General features: G+C 34.5%; 1 protein-coding gene across 1 annotated transcript; it reads right to left on the bottom strand.

Annotated features, from left to right (window-relative positions):
* Positions 1-5,903: 5,903 nt before the first annotated feature.
* LOC145662314 (uncharacterized) lies at positions 5,904-19,646 on the bottom strand. Its single transcript, XM_081727761.1, has 4 exons — positions 19,429-19,646; positions 12,551-12,720; positions 11,341-11,496; positions 5,904-10,650 (listed from the first exon to the last, which is right to left on the bottom strand). Exons 1-4 carry the CDS (start codon positions 19,601-19,603, stop codon positions 8,617-8,619), a joined length of 2,535 nt encoding a protein of 844 aa, XP_081583887.1. The 5' UTR covers positions 19,604-19,646; the 3' UTR covers positions 5,904-8,616.
* Positions 19,647-20,738: the final 1,092 nt, after the last annotated feature.

Here is a 20,738-nt window from a genome sequence, read left to right as displayed (position 1 = left end):
GAAAAGAATCGATCTTCGTCGACACTGAAATTTGCGATGTTGCCAAGTGTACTGTTATACCATAGCTAAGCCCGTTTTCAGTGAGTGATCTTTTTACTTAATGAAAGAAGCATTTTCCAATATACAAAACAAAATAATTAATTTCCCTGAAATAACCGAGATGCTTGGGCAATGGCAGTTAAAATACTATAGATAATAGTATAGCACAGTCCTCGTCAATTAGCGAGGACGCACGAAGTGCAGTCATTTATGTCTTCAGGTTGAGAATTTTCTTTAATGCGCTTTAGCATTATCCCATATATTAATTTATTGAAGACATTATGAGACAAGCGCTATTATTATTACATATTTATATTATTATTATTAAAAAGCGCTTTTACACCAATTTAAAATTACAAAATTAAAATGTACTAAAGGGGTTGTACAGTGTTGGACAAAAAAAGGTACACCCGCTCTTATTCTCCCTGGGATTATTAGAATTTTGTGTGAAGTATTGAGTCATTGACATTTAAATTAATTGTAGTACTAGCCCTTCTTCAACTGAATGTCATTGTTTTCCTTCTTAGATTTCCTTGTTCTTGGTGGGCATCGATCAAAAATTGCGGGTGTCCCGTTTTTTTGTCCAAGACTGCACTATTTAAAAAATTACCAAGTCTATACTTCATAAATCCGTCTTAAGTGAGACAGAATACTCTGTTCGTATAAACGTTCTTTTTTATAACAAGGATGTAGATAACTGACCGACCATACCCGGAACATTGAAAATTTTATAACAAGTGCCAAAAATTGAACAAAATACCAATTCTAAGTTAACATCGGGGCAAAGGCTCCGCAGATGTGAATCAGGAAAATACTGACTTAGGTTACGGACGTAAAGTTAGGTTATTTCCTTTCGAAGTAGTAGGCGCTTATACTTAAGAAAAACACTAAATTTCGTCTGCTCCGGTACCGTTTTACACTCATTCAGTTTGCTTTTGCCAGTCAATAGGTTAGCCCAGAATTGGACAATAAAAGATATGATATTAAACAATCAAGTGATTTTTTAGTAAAGGCCACTATTTTTCACGGATGTTCTTGTAGGCCTGTAAAAAAACGTTTAACTACGGCATTCCTTGTTTTTTGTTTTTAAATTTCTTTTGACTAGTTTCGGCTCACAACTGCGATACCTTTACCAATGTTGGTGTTGGATCAGTCATCTACACCCTTGCCATAATAAGCGTTTGAATAACCGCAATCTCACATTAAACTCCCCCTTGTATTTAAGGGCAATGCTCAAACAAACCATTTACAGATTTTACTTTAAGTAAAACATTGTCAAGATACTGACTTCGGGTTAGGTAAACTTAAACCAGTTTCCTTCAGAAATAGTAAATTAAGAACACTTATGATATGAGGAATGATATTTCAAGATTTTGTCTTTTTTAAAAGAATTAACTAAATTCCTAACGTTCAACGCACGGTTCTGTTCAATATATAATCTTGTCCAAACGCCACTGTACTGAAAGCTTACGTGCGGAAATTGAAAGTTCCGTTAAGGGGGTCCAAAATTACACTGGACCCCCTTAAGCTAATCTAACCTAACCTGAACTAACCTAATCTAACCTAACCTAACCTAATATAACGTTATATTATGTAATCAAACGAAAATCAATAGAAAGAAGTGGTGTCAAAGACACTGGACCCCCTTAACGGAACATTGACCGAAATATATTTATATAGTTACCAAGATTACGGAAGTGTATTTAAAAGTGGAAGAAAATATAACTTCGTATTATTTTACATTGCTGGAGGTAGTAGTACTAGAAAGTTTAAAAATGTATCGATTTTATATTACGTAAGAGCAGACTTCAATCTTGCTCTCTGAAACACAAGCTGTAATGGAGACTAACGCTAGGTTTTCCGTTTCATAATGTCTTTTAAATTATACCTATATCGAGATCTCTATGAAGTGCATTCAAGGTACATGCAGCACAGATTAAATTCTTTTTTACTACAATTCACAAGCAAAGTATGTGGGTCTTAGCATATAAATGATTGAAATCACGCAATTAAACAAATCGCGCCCCTGGAATAATCTTTCGTTACTCGAAATGGCCCTGGCTACAGCTTAATCAAAAAAAAGTTTTTGATAAGTATACTGAATAGTTTCCTCGGTTTTCAAAGAATTACGCTTAAACCTATAATTCTAAAAAGGACGTCAGCTATCACAAACACACCGTCTTTTTGGTTGGTTTGTAACGAAGTATATTTCGAGTTATGATAGTATTATTCTGGGGTTTCGATTTGTTACCCTCCCTGTTGCTTTAGATAGATCAGTTCCCATTCTAAACTATTCCGCCGTTTGTTGGATATTAATAAACACTATTTTGTTTCAAACATTTTTTCCGGGAAGCGTTGGCTTATTTGATCCACCATATCTATAACTGGCTTCAGTAAAATAGATGTGTTAGTTTCAGAAATAGGGTTGGTGAAGTTTTCCTCCGAAAAAGTATTTTATTTCGGGTAAAACAAAGCAAAAACAAAATAAATAAATAAATAAATAAAACCCTTCAAAACCTATAGATCAGATTACAACAAAGATCTTATTTTGATTCGAGCATTTTCTCATAAAGCCGGTACCTATACCGTGTATAGTTTGCAGTACATGTACAACTCGCCATCTATTCAAAGAAATGTAGAGCGTAGATCCTCTATGCTTATCTCAACACGTCCATTCAAAACAGATCTATATAAAAGGGTCATCTTGTGGTGAAAATTAAAGCTTTATAGAAATACGTTACGTTAAGCCGAGTTCAGTTTTTTAATTTTCTAGCAACGTTTTTGTCCGTTTTGTCACAACCAATAGCCCACAATCTCCGAAGTACGTTTACACAAGTAGAAAACTCTTACAGGAGAAAAAAAAAAAACAATATAATTAGCTTTTAATAGACATTTTTTCCCCTTTAGAGGAGGGTTTCATCCCCCCCCCCCCTAGTTCGACTTTATTGCCCAACGAACCTGACCTGTACTTTGAACCAATAAACAATCTGTGAAAGTTCCATTTGAAACGGTTAAGGCGTTCGAAAGTTATCGTGAGACATACAGACAGACAACACACATGCCGAATAAGTCGGATCTGGACCTCCTCTTTGCTTCGGTCAAAAAGCAGCAAGCAAACCCTTGCATTGTGAAATCTTAATTCTAAGTGTCAATGGTTGATATTTAGAGTGATAATGAATTTTGTTAGTTACTTACATTGTATTTACGAGTCACCATTACGCAGTGTTGGGTTAGGTACTCATTTTTTGTTCCTAGGTACAGGTATTGCCAAAGTTTTTTTTTTCTTCATTCATAAAATAATACGTGATGAATTACAGGTTGTGTACATCACAATAAAATAGAAGGTTTATTTAAGCGAACTTAAATTAGTTAATATTCTTTAACAACTCTAGAGCTGCTTGTTTTTAACCAGTAACTGTTTTCTCCAAATAATATTTAGCTAGTTATACGCATTGTAACACCAAACTACTGTATAATAAAATTCGAGAATAAGTCATTATTTTAAATATTCATTTCTATATAAATGAACTGACTCCTCAATGTGACAGAGGTGTTCATTTTCCTTCGACCTCACTCAACCTCACGCTCACGGTAGGAATATAATTCGACCTCACGCTCATTCAAACTCACCTGGCCTCAAGATCACTCGACCTCCCGCTCACAATAAGAAATTGAATTCGAACTCACTCGAACTCACCTGACCTCACTCTGAAGCTGTGAAGTTGAAGTGACATTTCATATGTGTCACAATCTTCCAGTTGTTAAGGTGGTAGGTCTAATTTGTCCGCACCTTACAAACTCCCACATTTTATTACGTTTTATTGGGTTCAAAGTCTAATTTCCACAAAATGTGGCAGCATTTCCACATTATTCGGAGTCGAGAATTCAGATTGGTTAGGCTAGGTTCAGGATGGGTATAAAATAATACAGCACAGATGAGAAGTTTTGTTAAAAACAAATCCTTTACTACACTTACCTAAAATATCAGGTTTTCTCATCATGTTTAAGTCATCAAAATTGCATTAAAACCTGATTACCAGTTGCATCGTTTCTACGGTTTTCCATTTGTAGATTTGCTTCATTTCTACCAGTGTTTTTCGAGATATTCTTTGATCCAGAACTTCGAAGTCACATAGAATTTGTCGAAGGCCCGTCCTTTTACACAAACTTTACGAGATAACTTGGTATTCTACGTGCATGTATTATGAATGTTCCCTCATTACGTTCACAACATTTCGAAAATTGTTTTATCTTCTTGTTCTGTCGTAAGACTGTAAACATTCAGGTTAGAAGTCGTAATTTTTTAAGCAATCTGCTTTTTTTCTTCAAGAATAAACTTGACATCTTATTGCTCTGGTAAAAACAATCTGGAAGACCTGCTCTCATAGTTTAATATGACCATGAGCGTATATAGAATTAAACTTCAGAATCATTGGAATTATATTTTATGTGACAATTACATTCATTTTTTTTTCTTCTCAAAGGTATAAACTGAATTATGAACACTATATTAAAATTTGCAGTTATGTTCCTGCTTTACAACTTAAGAATTATTACAGCTTTACTATAAGTTACTTATACTAGCTTATTTTTTTAATGTAAGAAAATTAAAATGTTTTACCTTCCCAGGTGACAGAAACACTGAAGAAAAAAAAATACTTGGTAACAGTAGTACCATAAATGAAGCAAAGAATCGAGTCTGCACAAGAAAAGGACCAATGTGTGGCTTGGTTTATTAAATTACTAAGTAAGGCACTTAAGTGCTGAGAAATTTCAGAAAGCTATACGCGAAACCACCACCCTTTTCACCGTTTATAAGAAAATAACACAGGAACTTCTGGGTAACTCTCCTCTTTTATATATATATATATATATATATATCAGTGACAGTATACTGTACGCTCTTGCCTTTTTCTGTGCAAACTCCTTTTTTCGATTTATTTATGGTGACTCTACCCTGAGAAAACTATTTAATCATGTCGCTTCTGTTACTCGGAAAAGCAGAACATCTATTCATGACATTACGTAAAAAATGAGCTGGTACATCAGAACAAGTTTTACTGTTTCTCGAAGTAATTAGGACTCGAGTTATGAAACATTGAAGTTGGAAAGCACCTTTTGGGGCACCCGGTATTAAGGGTCAACGTGGCGCTGCATTTTCAACTTTTCATGATCAAAGTATATTTTCCAGAATTTATAGTTTCAAGTAAGAAGGTACATCATATGGTTCATTTTGTAGTTTAAAGTTTACAAGATAGTTAATAATTTTATTTCATAGGTTTCAGCCCAACGAAGGAAATTTAAACAACCAACCCTGCAAAGAATGATTAAGTTACTAAGTTAGTCTTCGTATATTGCATGAATTAATTTGCAAAGATTGATTTACCGAGATATTTTATATATATTTTTTGATTACTTGATCTCCTATCAAATCAATTATAATTCCATTAAACATTATAGGAGTGATTGTATTAAATGATGTTTTGCAAATTATTTTATGCAATGCAGGAAAATTACAATGCAGTACATTAATCATTTTCTGTATGGTTGGTTGTTTGAATTTCCTTTGTTGAACTGAAAAACCATGAAATAAAATTAATGATTATCTTTTTGAAAGTTCATAATATTACGTATTTCTTACTTGTAACTATAAATACTAGACCTTCCTGGAGAAGTTTCTATCCAGTTCCATAAGGTAGAAGACAGAACTAGGAACTAACCCTTGGCAACCGCAAAGTACACATTACCTACAGTACTCATAATAAAAACTGGTGTTCTGAAACTCGCTCTTACTTGTGCCCTTGCTCTACATGCCTTACTCAAGCAATCGTACCTAGCTTAGCCCACTCTTTGAAGAAATAGAGTGAACGCAGCGATATGCTAGAAAGAATGTTTGCATTAGCAAAAGGATTTTATCACTACTGGACAAATACAAATATTGGCGTTCGAAAAAAATGTATTTTCCACTATTTTTTTTTTTTAATCATCACCTTCAAATTACAATTTGTTACAAAGAAATCTGTATCCAAATTATTTTTCTACAAATGAACTAATTATAAGCTTTTGCATACTAATAAATTTCACCGAGATTGTCTCTTAACATTCTTTGTCTCGGACTACAATGTTTATGAAATTTGTTAATTATACTCAAAATGATCTTTTATCAAAACAAAATTGCTACAAACCTGATATCTACTACTATTTGCAAATATAAAGAACATTTTGTTCATATTCAACTTTCTCTTTTTTTTTCAGGAAAAAAAAAAACTTTCAAGTGACATTCACATATTCAATAAAGTTTGCTTCAAATTTCCATCGCAAAGGGAAATACCATTTTACACAGAACACAAATCGTGGAAAAGTTCACAGAGTACACACACACATATATATTTTTTTGACAATAAAAATACTTGAACTGCAAATTACATTTATAAACATCATAATGTATTAATACATTCATTACGTGCACCTGGTGCAGAAGTAGCAGATAATATATGCCGCTTCCAGGTATAGTTTTGGAGGAATAATGCCATGGAGTGACATGAATCTTGATGGCACTGGTAAATGACTGAAAACTATGTTTTAGCTCAAATAAATGCCATGTTACCTTGCTATGGAATAACACATGGCAGCATTCAATGAAGTTTGAGGGATGTAGAAAGATTACAGCATCTTACAACGGCATCAAAGCACTTTACAATGAACGTTCCAAGCTTAATTAATGTGGTTATTTCCCTTAAGACTACGATATTTACAGAGTAGAAAACATAGAAAATACGTTTTAGGTCTTGCACAAAGATGTTTTCTGTGTATGTCAATGAAAATTGGACATTAAATCGATACAAGTTTCACTTTTGACGTTAACAAGTCGAACATTACAAGGGATAACACAGCCACTGGCAATATTACTGAATACCAATGAATATTCAAGCATGATAAATATTCAAACACTTAATTCTGGATGCCATTACGGAACCCTTGTCCTAGAATACTAGATGCGTTATGAAGAACATCTGGAAAAGTTGAATAAATTTAATCAATAGTCGTACGTGCTATATAAGTACAATAATAGTGCTTCTCATTAATAACCTATATCGTACTACAACTATTTTTTTATTGGACAAATATTACGGTATATATATATATATATATATATATATATATATATATATATATATATATATATATATATTACTAAATAAACCATCACTGAAAGCTATACACCAAGTTTTAAGTTCTTTTGAAGCTGACTAAGAAAGACTGATCAAATCTTTGACATATATTAAAAAAAAATCTGAATACTGTAAATCAAAAGCGAGTGAGGACCAATTTTCAATTTTAAACAGAAACTGCTATTAAAGTGACTGAAAATCTTGCTGAGAAAGAAAAGACTCAACTGCAACACAATTTGCAAGTTCGAACACCCACACGCAGAAATTATGAAAGTAAATTCTGTGACCTAAATAAAACAAAAATTACCTTTAATTCAACCGTCGCTCTTGTAAAGAACATACAATGAATTCCCGCAGAGCACGAACTCAATGACGGTGATCCCTGTGCATAATATACAAAATTTTCTAAATTCCCGTACTTTATTGTGTTGGAAACTGTAATTTAAAAAATAAAAAAAAAAAACTTTATCCGTTGACTTTCCCGGGGAATGCAGAGAAAAATAAGGTTCTGATTCGTGATCAGAACATATAAACTATCACAACAGGTCGGTTTCATCCTTTGGAGATAGGTTTTACTCACGTCAACACAAATCCAATATGTTAGTCTTACATCGACCGAGAAAAAAACAGAAATGAACAAAGAAAAAAAATTAAAACTTTAGAAATCGCCATAATTACCAGTTTGAAACCCTGAAAAGCCTCACTCTGGTCACGCTAGAGAAAAACAAAAAGGAAGTGACTTTATAGCCGAGCTAATTGAAGTTCAGATTTGTAAACCAGTGCCATCAAAATTATAGAATGAGCCCGGTTTGAGTCTCTCCCCAAGGGAGCTTTAAAACATTGCAAATCGTTGTAATTTTTCATTTTGACCTCACAATAGTGATCTTATCAAGTTACAAAAAAATATTTTTTATACTTGTAATCAAAGCCTTCAAAATTATAAAATCAGCCCAGTTTTAGTCTTCCCAAAAAAGTTTTGAAGACAAGGGGGCTTTAAAACACTGCAATCATTGTAATTTTTCACTTTGACCCCTCCACCCCAACGACCAAAAAAGTGACCTTATTAAGTTACAGAAAAATAAAGTTTATATTTACAATCAAAGCCCTCAAAAGTATAAGATCAGCCTTTTTTAAGTAGCTTAATTTTATTATAAATATGTTCTTGGCAAGATATATAACGTTTACATAGCATAATATAAAATCAAACTAGGATCATCTACAATATCATAATTAAAAAAAAAAAAGGAAACCTTATGAATAAACTTCTCTTAATACCTAAACACTTAAGAAAGCTCTCACAATACCTAAATTCAAGACTTGCTAAAATACATTACGTTTAACAAATTCTTTATATGTTCTGGTTGGCTACCTAAACATGAAATCACAGTTTTAAAGCACCCCCGTCCTACAAATCAACTTTCAGATGTGAAGACTGTCTCCATTCCTCGGCTTTTCTCCCAACTCTCCCATTATATTTGAAAGCATACTTTTTCTTTAATTTCTTCGATATTGGAGTGCACTTGTCATACTGCAATGGTACATTCTTCTGCTTCAACTTTTTTCTCACTTGACAGGTTGTCTCCAAGACTAATCCCTCATCTGACTTTTCAGAAACTGTAGACAGCCTCAGTTTTATTTCTTTTAGGGACGTAATGGACTGTATCAACTGCTCTTGTTCCCTGCAGTTGTAAGACAAATTCAGGATTTCCTTTGCTTCAATTCTTAGTTGTCTTTGCAGTGAACGAACTCTGCTTTCTGCATCCCCACTTTCATACGCATTTGGCTGCAGTGTGTCACTTACTGAACAATCCTTAGTGTCTCTAGATTCCTCTTGACTGCAAACAGAAACAATGTTTTGGTCCATTGATAGTGAATACTCTTCATGCTGCAAGAAGAATGGGTTATTTCTGTATTCCGAAGGAAGCTTGTCAAAACCCCAACCTTCACAGTAGCACATAATTGCACATATGTGCTTACACGGAAGAAGCCACCTCTGAAAGTCCATACAAGAGCAAGAAGGGGTTTCGAAGGCTACAGCATAGACCACATTTCTGTCTGCTTCGCTCTGAACTTCAAACAATCCTTGGCCTTTACACTTTATCATTTCTCTGCTATAGCAACTAGATGCTGAGTTGTAACGACGCAGAACATGTCTAATGAATGCAAAGGATTTGTTATGAAGAAAGGCTGGTAAATTGCTGTTGTACGACTTAAATTTGTCACTCATTCTTGCATTTGCAGAAATATACTTTTCTAATGAATGAGGCAAATATTCTTCAACAATAGTTTTGACTGTCCCAGTGAGAGTCTTATCCAAACTTTGATTAAGGAAAGAATGCTTCAAAATTTTATTTTGATTCTCAATACCATTGTTTGTAGTAACCAGCCATTGAAAGTCTTTCCTACGATAGGCTGCGACCCAACGATTTGACACGGAAAGCCATTGGTTTTCGAAGTACTGTCCTGCTTTTAAGTTCTCCTGACATTCTTTACTGTTTTTCCACTCAAGTACGTTGTTTTCGTACTCCAAAAGTGAATCAGAAGCTGCAATGTTTCTCCATAATAGTTTTATCCGTTCTTCATCTTTGGGATTCACATTTCCACTTTTCTTCAACCACCGCACCCATGCTTGTTCTCGATGAAACGAGCACAAGTATACCTCAGCTTCAGGAAATACCTTCCCAATAGCTTGAATCTCTGATTCTGAATAGTCCGTCATAAAATATTTCGGTTTCCAACTTGAATTCCACTCCTTGAATTTACCTAACGCCTCTTCTATATGGTCCACAGATTCCGATTGAATGACAAAGGTACCTACCACTACAAAATGGCAATTAGTTTTCACAACTAAGAAAAATAAAGGAAGACTGTACTTGGTTGTTTTATAAGTTGCATCCAAAAGAGTTATGTTATTACCATATCGAGATAAAATATCTCTTTGCCACGAAGTCTGATGGCAAAATAGCAATGTTTGACTTTCACCATCCCCTTGATCTGATGAAACACTTTCTTTGTATGGGCGAAAGAAAAAATTATCATTTGGAAATTTCACTGCACAGTTGTTCACGTATGTTCCTAGGGCTTCTTGATCAAATTTATTTTGATTCAATTGAAATATAGTAGCATGTAGTGCATTATAAATTGAATCATCACTTGGATAAAAACACTTGTTCAACTTGTCCGGTACCGGCATTTCATACTTCTTACACATTTCATGTAAAGTCTGTTGAAGACACTTTTTCACTGTTTGTACACAAGTTATGTTACGAGCTGCTAATTTTTTTATTTCTTCCAGTAACTCTGGATGTATCGGTTGGTTTAAGTTTGTCGAAAGTGTGCTATGCGTGTGCACTTCAGACTTAGAAAGGGCAATGTAGTATCTTCTACACGATTTTAGTTCTGAATTACTTGTCAACTCATACTTCAGCTTTTTCATGATCTGAAAAAAACAAGAAAAAAAAGATTTAGAATACAAGTAAGAAATTTAAACGAGATGCTAGAAAACATACTAAAAACAATGCTCTTACTCCTATTAAATAAGCCCATATGAAGTCAACAGGTCCATATAATCAGACTTTCATGTCATAAATTTCGTTCACATTTGGCATAATTGTACCTTTCCAGTAGGTAAGTAGAAACCCCATTCTTTTTCCTTTCTTTTGAACTAACCATTGGCGAGTGAGTCACAATACGTAAATTTGATTTGAGTAATACGTAATTTGAGGTACAATAAAGTCTGCTTTATTAATTTAAGAAATTATTGTGTTGTAGAGGCGTGAAATAAACTCTGCTTGGTCAATTTCAAGAACTTTGAAAAAGCCCAAAATTCCCCAATCAAAAAAAAAAAAAAATTCTTTTCGAGCCCTTACATTTTTAGCCACTAGTGCATATTAGTATTATATATTTACGGGTTTTGACGTTTCAGTTAGCACGTTTGTGGAGCATCTCTTATTCCCAATCTTGTGGAATGAACATCTCAATTAAACAATTGATTACTGATCCATCGGTCAGCATTAACGAACAAATTATGCAAGTTTTCGTTCAAGCGGGAAACAAGACTGATATTATCCACTAGCCGGGTAGCGCAGCACATTCAACACATGCATATCACAACTAATGTGTTGCTTACCTTTCTTTCGTTGAATCCACCCTTTGTGTAGTTTGCCGTAGGAACTTTGTAGTCCAAGAATAAGGTGACGCACGTCACTTCAAGAGTGGCTGGACATCCGACTTTTTTAGAAGGTTGTAAAGCTTCTCTCTTTCTTTTAAAAGAAGGATGGTCACTCTGTGGGAGAAAAAAAATACGTAGGATTATTTTGCACACATGGTAAAATTCACTACATCGAATAAACTGAGTTAACTTAAATTAAAATGCCTGTCAATGTAAACATACAAAATACGAAGTACAGATCATTTGCAATAATTAAAATCCTCTTTCCCAAGATTACGTTCGTTAAATTTCCGACTGCGATTTACAATTTTCAACCGATCGCTACCAAATTTGGTACAAAAATGGGTATTTCTAATACATGTACTCAGTATAAAAACCAGAATAATACATCGAAAAAATTCAAAATGGCGACTGTTTGAACATCTTGAAAATTTTTATTTTCCGCAATTATGAACCGATCAAGACCAAATTTGATGCAATAATTATCAACGAATTGTAACCAAACTTAGCACAAAAAATGGTTGTATAAACATCTTGAATGTGTTAGTAAACTAGAATGATCGGATGAACATTTTCAAAATGGCGGCCATACGAACTTTTAAAAAGTTGTAATTTTCGCAATTATTAACTGATCGGCTCCAAATTTGGCTAAAGAAAATAGGAGTTGCCACACATTAGTCGAATTTCAAATTCAGCAAGATCCGTCAAAAAAATTCAAAATGGCGGCCGTTCGAATATTTTTTAAAATCCTAATTTCCTCAATTAAGAACTGATCACAACCAAACTTGCTACAAAAATGAGTATTTAGAATATGTTGGTTGTATGTGAAAATCATAGAAATCTTTCAAAAAATTGTCAAAATGGCGGACGTTCGAACTTCTAAATTTCTTAATTCCTGCAGTAAAACCGACCAGAATCAAACTTGGAAAAAAAATCAGTGTTCACAATTGCCAAAATCAGAATGATAAAAAAACTTTCGAAAAGTGCGATTATTTGAAATTTTCAAAGAAATCTACCTGTCTTGTGGCCCGTGCCAAAATGTATATTTTTAAAGGTTTTCGCAAACACTAATCGACATGCACAACAAAATTAGCATAATGTACTTGTTTTATTTTTCTTTATTATATTTTTTTTCAATGTAGGATCAAATATTTGATGAATGACAAACCTTCGCATTAGGTTCTTCTGATAAATTTTTCCTCCTGGCTGGTCCTTGACAGCATTCCATATGAGCTGTCTGGTTGATCATAAAAGGATGGCCCGTGAATGGTATCTTCACTCTTGGCATGCCACCATCTTTCTTGAAGAATATTCTAGGAGTCTGATTACCACTAGTACCTAAATTGGGAAATAAGCAAACATTACCCTTATCAAACTTCAGTCATATAATAAACTTTTGGAATTTTCTAAATAATGGAACATACGAACGATGGAATTGATTTTCACCATAGTTGATCGTTATTCACATGAACTCTTTCCAGTCCATTGAGAAATTACAATATTACTACTCTCTTCGCAATATCGTTTCTGGTCGAAAATGTCAAAAATTTATAACTTCACCAGGAATTTATTCTGCTATATCCGCCACTGTATCATCCAGAAACCACTATATCCGCCAACGAGCGTCTTTATCAAAAAAGTACATGGGTGAATTCTTTTACAGTTAATAAAGCCGCGTACTGGAACCAAGAGAAGATTTAATCAGATAAATTTCATCTCATTGGTATTTTAGCTCACTAAAAGGTCCTTAATGTGGCCGAATTAATGCTAGAATTTAGATTCGTTTGCGTTCATTTTGTCTCACTAGATCGTGAATATTTACAAAGAACCGATGATCTCTTAGGATATAATCAGAATGATCGCTTTTTGTTTTTATTCAATTCCAAAACAAAGCACATGAAAGCAGATTAGTTACAATATTTACTAATTTTCCTTAGCACACGCAACCTAAATACCGGTAGCTTAACTCTGTCAATTTCCAACCGCTTCATTTGAGCTGCAGAATTTCTGAAATTGGCTACTATCGGTCCCAATAAAACCATTTTGCAGTAATAAGAGCCTATATACAAGAGCGCAAGTACAAGACGATGTTAGTATTATGCAGGTAGTAAAAGATTTTCTAATACGAAATGACGAACCAGAAATGTAAATTCTGATGCATTTACGCGAAAAACTGTCTTAGGCCTTACATACTTGAGTACTTCGGATAAACTCAAGGCCTACGACACACACCACAAAAGAGCCCAACACAGAGGTCAATGTTCTGTCTTTATTTATTAAAAACGTTTCGTACATCGCCATCTGCTGGAGGAATGTGTTTGAAGGTTTTGGAAATGAATTAAAAAAAACGAAAAAAAAAAACTTGATCGAAAGAAGAGATACGGTACAAGCATACATTTTTCTTCCCAGGCAATACAGATTTTACGTGCAATCTTTTCAATCCTAAAGAATTAAAAGCCTATTCTGCAATATATGAAAAATTGATGCCATTATTTTTCAAGGTCGGCTGGTTTAAACCACTTGGTCTTTTTTAAAAAAACACATGGTTTAAACCAAAATTTAAAAAAAAGCAAAAATGCCACAAATCGGGTGAATTTCATGGTGACCTTGACTCGTATCTTAAGACATCTGTGTTAATACTTGCATCTTATTTTGGCTTTGTAATTCAGGGTTCATAGGTTGAATTCCCGGTGGAATCTCTCAGAAGCAAACTAAACTAATTGTATGGATGTCACTTTAAGCAGAACCTTTAACTTCGTTATTATGTAAAAACATTAAATATGAACACAAAAAACGAAACCAAATTTTACAGGTATAAGCAAAGGGAGTAAATCGGCCGGGGCAGTATAGGCGTTGGGGAAACTTTTTCCTGGGAACTAGTCTGGTTACTCTACCCATTTGTAGTTTTTGTGGCTTCATGGTTTTACTATGGTAATGGTATAATTTGTTGAAATGTGGTTGGTTGTTAGCACCACCAGAATATATTGTTTGCGCAAAACCCCTGCTTTTTCGCTAATCTCCTCCAGCAAATAATACACGAGATTAATACGCTTGAGTGCATTACTTTCTGGAGGAGAACGTTAGCAGAACCGTTTTCATCATGTATCTCAGTAGTAGAAATACGTCCACAACTCTATTGGCTGCTCCGAAGAAAAGCCAAAATTGGCACAGTCTGGGTTTAAGGGCATAGACAATACTTTTTTACAGGGTTGGTAAACACCATTTTTTTTAAACCAAGAAACCAGTTTTTTTTTTTAAAAAAAACTAGATTTCCTTTATTTAATTAATTACATATTGATTAAAATGTTGATAGAAATAAGATTGTTTGGCCTTAACGCTTTTCTGCATCAGCTAGATCAAGAAAGACGGGACAAATTGGGTCCAAACCTCCGGTTTGCGCCCGAGAAATATTTTCCTTCATCTGGATTCCAACGCGGAACCCTGTGATTACAAATGTGACGACTCATTCACGGAAGACACCTGATAGAATACGTTGTACTTATCTTACACAATTATAATTTTAAGTAATTTCAGTAGCAGAAAGACAACGGTATATACAAGCAAGTAATTAAAAGTCATTCATCGATGCTGTGCTGGACTCGCCCATACGGATAATGTATTCGGGAATCGGGACAGTTTCTTTCCAGTACCGTTCAAAATTGAGTCGTTCGTTTAATGTTTTAAATCGGGAAACTTCCCTTTTATAGCTTTATATATGGCAGCAGCAACTGATTTACATGTACAGTATTGTGTACTACTATTATAACCGATGTGATGATGTGGTGTTCTGTCGGAAGGCATGTCTTTGAACCGAAAGCCCCTGGGCAAGATGAACCCATGGTAGTTTTCCGTTGCCTTCCATGGAATGATTATGATTTCTTAAGGATGGGACGTACAATTTAATGTGGGATCCGAACCATTTGTGCTCCCACTGGGAATCGAAGCCAGTTCTCTTGATCCTTGGGACAGACCTCTTGATCACAGCATATTGACACAGGCCTCTTGATCACAAGGCGACGAACTTATCCACAAAGGACAGTATTATAGAACATTGTAACCAGTACTCTAGAAATGACGTTTATACAAACAATGAATGATAGAACATTAAAATTTAAAAATTATCCTTAGTATCTTCAATTTTAATTGGCGAACTTCAGGTAACTATGGCTCAGGTCGGCATAGGTAACAAGTAGAAATGCTGGAAAGAATAGGGACAACCTTTAAATACCTACTGTCACAGTTTTTATGGGCGGGTGTAAGAATACTCTAAGTTCTGTGGGGAAAGCAAACACTGTTTGCTCTTAATCTACTACTATCGTTAAGTAAAGCTACCGATGAAGTCAATAAATTTTAACAACTTTGTCAATATATTTAAGCAAACTTTTGCTCTTAATCAACCAAAAAGATAAATAAATCGGTTTCGTTTGTATTGTTCAGGATTTCAGGCTTTATGTTTTTCGGTAATAGCGATGTAAAGAAGGTCCTGCAAACAAGTTTAGTTCGCAGTAAAAAAAATTCCTGCCCCCACCGGAAAATCAACCTGCGACTCCTAAATTACAAGACCAAAATTAGATACAATTATTAAAACAGACGTTCTGAGACTTGAGTAAAGGTCATCATGAAATTAACATGAGGTTTATTTAGTTTAAATAATTTGATCTATATATTCATATCATATATGGACAGAAATAAGTTTGTTTCGTCTTGATGTTATTATGCAACAGCCGGGTTATGCTGGAAGGGGTCACATAAGCTTAAAGCGGAATAAAAACTGCTTCTCGAGTTACATCCGAGAGAAATTGTCCTCCATTTGAACTCGGAACCAGGACTAAATTGCCACAAATGCGATACGTCTGCCGACTCACTCACGAAGGAATCCTGATAAAAATACGTTGTACTGATCTTTACATGGTTCTTAATATAACTGCCAGGAGTCATATCAGAAGAATAAAAAGATAAACAGTTGCACAACTGAAACCATTATACAGAATTACATATGGACAATTTCAAAGTACTACGGAGTACAGAATAACTAATTTAGTTCAAGTTAGTTAACAACGACTTTTATTGGTTCAAATTAAAGAAATACGACGACTTAATTTGGATATCAGTAAGAAAAGTGAATAAAGATACGAATTATTTGAGTCCACTTTGGCTAAGACTCATTTATACATAAATATATACAAAAGATACTTCTCATTTCAATAAATGCCTCTCATGGGGTCTGTATGACCTCCCCTTCCCCCCACACACAAAAAGTACGGCATTTCGATGTATTTTATCAATAGTAAACATTGAAACGAAACAATATTTAGAATTTTTCTTTGATTGCAATTACATAACAATAATAATAACTACAAAAAAATCACAAAACAAACATTTATGAACTTATATAAAAAAAGTTGCTTTTGTATTATAATCTTTTTGAGTAATGAATGGGGAATTTTCTGAATATAATACGAATAATATACGGGAGTGGAACGTGATAGCCCACAACTGTGTGTTCATCAAGATTTTACAAACACTTACACTTTTACGAACATTTTTCGTTTTTTGGTTTAAACCAGCCAACCCTGCCGTTAGATAATATTTTTTGATCCATGTTTCTAACCTCAACGGGAAGCTTATTATAAAAACTTACTGTGCTGTAGACCAAACGTCATCAGGGGCCTATTTCACAAACGTTACAAGTCTTGTAACACTAGTGTACAGCTTATAAGTTTTATTGTAAACTACAACATTACTTTTCACAAAACTACAATGGTAGGCGACAATTAACAACTAAGTAAATCTCTGCTTACCTGTGCTTGAGAAATGGTGTGAATTTAGCAGGGTTGGCTAGTTTAAACCATGGTTTAAACCAGCTGGTTTTTTAAAAAGAACCGACTGGTTTAAACCAAAAAAAAAAAAAAAAGAAGCGTTATAGTTAAGGAGCCGTACTTCCCATTTAGGGAAGGACGAGAAACGCCATACTTTGAGGAATTATTCATTGACTATCTAGGATGTTAAAAAGTAGGTAATAGACTGAGTTCTTGCCCTTGTACTTAGGGTGTTTAGGTAGTGCAACAGTAAGATGTATCCTCGTGCACGGGAGATGAGAAGTAGCTGTTCTTAACTATTACCAAAAGAAGAACGAAAAATGCTTTAAATCGTGTGAACTTCATGATGACATTTCCACATATCAAACCATCCGCATTATGTTTATCTACTTTTCACCTTTTAATCAAGAGGTCCCGTGTTCAATTCTCGGTCGAACCACAACCCATCTTTCAAGTGTAAACCAAGTAGCGATTCGAGGTGTCCCTGTAAGCAAAAGTCTTCTCCGTGATAACCTTGGTATTTCATAAGAATGTTAAGCCTAAACATACGAAATGAAACCAAATCATATATTTCTACTTGCCTGAATGCCTGCTGTTTTATAAAGAAGCCAAGGTTGCTTAAATATATTGATAGAAATTGGCAAAATTTATCAACTGCCTACGTAGCTTCCAACATCAGCTTGGATTTTACTTGGTTTTCATTTTATTGAATGATATCTACATCCCAAATTTGTAATTTAATACCTCAGTTTTAGCGTAGTGATTATGATACGTTGACCTTAAAATTTTACATACAAATACATTTAAAGTAAAAACAGGATTTTCCCAATGGCTAAGGCGGGAGTTTCCCGATTTATATATAATTCTGTATAATGTTTTTACTTGTGTAACTGTTTATCTTTGTCCTTCTGAAGTGACTCTCGACAATTATATTAACAAGTAGGCCTATGTAAAGATCAGTCCAACGTATTTTTATCAGGAGTCCTTCGTGAGTGAGTGGGCAATCGCATTTATGACCAATTAGTCCCGGTTTCGTGTCCAAATGGACAATTTCTCTTGGATGTAAGCCGAGAAGCAGTTTGCATTCCGCTTAAAGCTTATGTGACCCCTTCTAGCACAATTTTGTTGTTGCAAAATAATACCAAGGCGAAACAAACTAATTTCTGTCCATATTTAATATAAATAGGCCTACATAGAGTAAATTATTTAAACCAAAAAAAAAAAAAAACTGGTTTAAACAAAAAAAAAGAACTGTTTTTTTTTTTTCAATAAAAAGCATGGTTTTTGCCAACCCTGGTATTCAGTAGCCATAAGATCTTTAGTATGACTTGCACACTGTTTGTAACAAGTGAGTTTTAAGTACAAGGGTCATTATGTTACCCATCTTGGATATAGTATACATGACGCTGCATCAGTTTTCGAAGGAGCAGGACGCTCATACTTTTAGGAATTATTCATTGAGTATCTAAGTACTTACAAAGGGGGTAACAAAGCGACCTTTATTTACTTATCGACTGATACGAAAATAAAAAAGAACGTATCTGTCTGCATGTGTAATGCCCTTGTACTTTATTTATGACTGTGTGTGTGTGGGGGGGGGGTATTTAACGCATATCGCATGTCTTGTGCACATGCATACTTCTTACTATTGCACTACGTAGAAAATTTATGGTATTTCAAGTGGAAGTGATAATAGAACACAGAAGAAACACAGATCCGGGGGTTCTCATGTATACTATTACCCTTTTTGTGTCTACGTCCTACCTACCACAATACTGTACTGCCTTTGTAGTAGGCTAAACAAATTGCAGGAATTCAGTTCAGGCTACACTCATGGAGGACGTTTTCGTAACCAAGTTTACATTCTTGAGGCTTCAGGCTTAGAAAACATCTGCCGTCGCTAGCAAAAATTATGAAAATTTAGCGGGGAATATGGAAAAATGAGTCTGTTTAGGTAAAGTTAGGTTTCTTCGCTTTAGGAAGTGAAATAAATTACTTATAATGTGGGAAATTGTATTTAAAACCAATCTAGTCCTTGTACGTAAGAAAATACCAGAATTTTTAATGTCACCCTTATGAAAGACCAGTTTTTGTAACGCTTCCCCCTACCTTTTCGACACTTTTCTGCCACCATAACTTTTAACAAAAAAGCATAATCAAGTCATAAGTTGTGAGAATACCATCGAGTACATAAACCCGAATTTGTCAAAGCGTTTTTCCCACGTACCTGTATCATTCTTCTTCGAATCTCTTACAGCATATGAGAAGCCAAACGCTTTTAATCTATTGAAAAATTTATCGTATCCTTCTTCACTCAAGTACCCGGTGTAAAAGTCCTTGCAATCTTTAATATCTTCTATACCTTCTAAGTAAGGAGGTATCGGTACTTGAAGGTCCTCCATAATTCAAGTTTACGTGGTTGCGATTGTATTAACAGTACACTTGGCAACGTCGCAAATTTCAGTGTCGACGAAGATCGATTCTCTTCGATTTCGATACATACACCAGGCGGTGTGCAAATAAGGCTTCCCTATTTTGCGCTGTTCCTAGTTGTCAATTATTAACAATGTTGCCAGGATTGAGCATCGATTCCCGCCCAAAAAATACTTCGTCCATTCGAAAAGAAATCTCGGTGCAAGGAAAAAAATGAAGACACGAAATTTTTCAATCATTATAAATTTTCACGAAATAAATCCATATAGTGGAACAGTCTCAGAGTTACTATTTCCATGCTTACTTTACTCATGTGCTCTTCCACGAATAAAGAACACAGAGCTAACTTTTTAATGGCCGCACTGTTTCTGTTCGCAAATGGTATTTTAAGACCTTATGCAGAGTCGTTTTGAAGTCTGATTAAAGCCATACTACAAGGTTGACTAACAGATGGTTATAAAAATTGTATTCAGAGTCTCTGATTAGGACGTAGTATTTGACAAAGTTAATCACGTGTGACTAATTAATCGAGAGCAGAGGCTAATCTTTTACCCACGGTTTAGCGCGCGACATATTTCGGATTTCGTAATTCATCTATTTTCATTTTCAAAGTTTACACATGGGCTCATCTACTTTTCCGTAGTTGCTCCTTTAATTTTTTACTAATGCATTGGGGTTGTGTAAGTTAATCATACCCAAATCAAAGTTTTAGTTGTACTCAAAGTTGACTCTGAATACCAAAAAAGTGCACCTTCCTTAGTAAAGATATAGTATGCCATTAACTAGTCCCCGACAAACAAACGATTAACTCATTATCTCTGAATATCGTCCTTAATGTTTTAAAAATTTCACCATTAGTGACTTTAAACTTTTACTTCCTTTGCGATGTGGAAAATTTGAAATGATACAGAACTGGGCGGAAATGTTATGGTGCTTATGGTGAAATATTATAAATGGGTATTTCCACTACATTTTCTATTTATTTCAATTTAGAACATGTGCGAAATAAATGAATATATATTTCTTTCTTTATCTATGCAATACTAACTAAGTAAATGAACTTAGAAAAGTCCTTTAAGCTACGCCCACAAGTATGACACCACG

Source organism: Thermobia domestica, chromosome 10 (assembly GCF_964235325.1).
Source record: "Thermobia domestica chromosome 10, izTheDome1.hap1.1, whole genome shotgun sequence".
In the NCBI taxonomy this organism is placed as follows: Eukaryota; Metazoa; Arthropoda; class Insecta; order Zygentoma; family Lepismatidae; genus Thermobia; species Thermobia domestica.
Note: the sequence above shows the minus strand (reverse complement) of the source record. Positions and strands in the feature narration are given on the sequence as shown.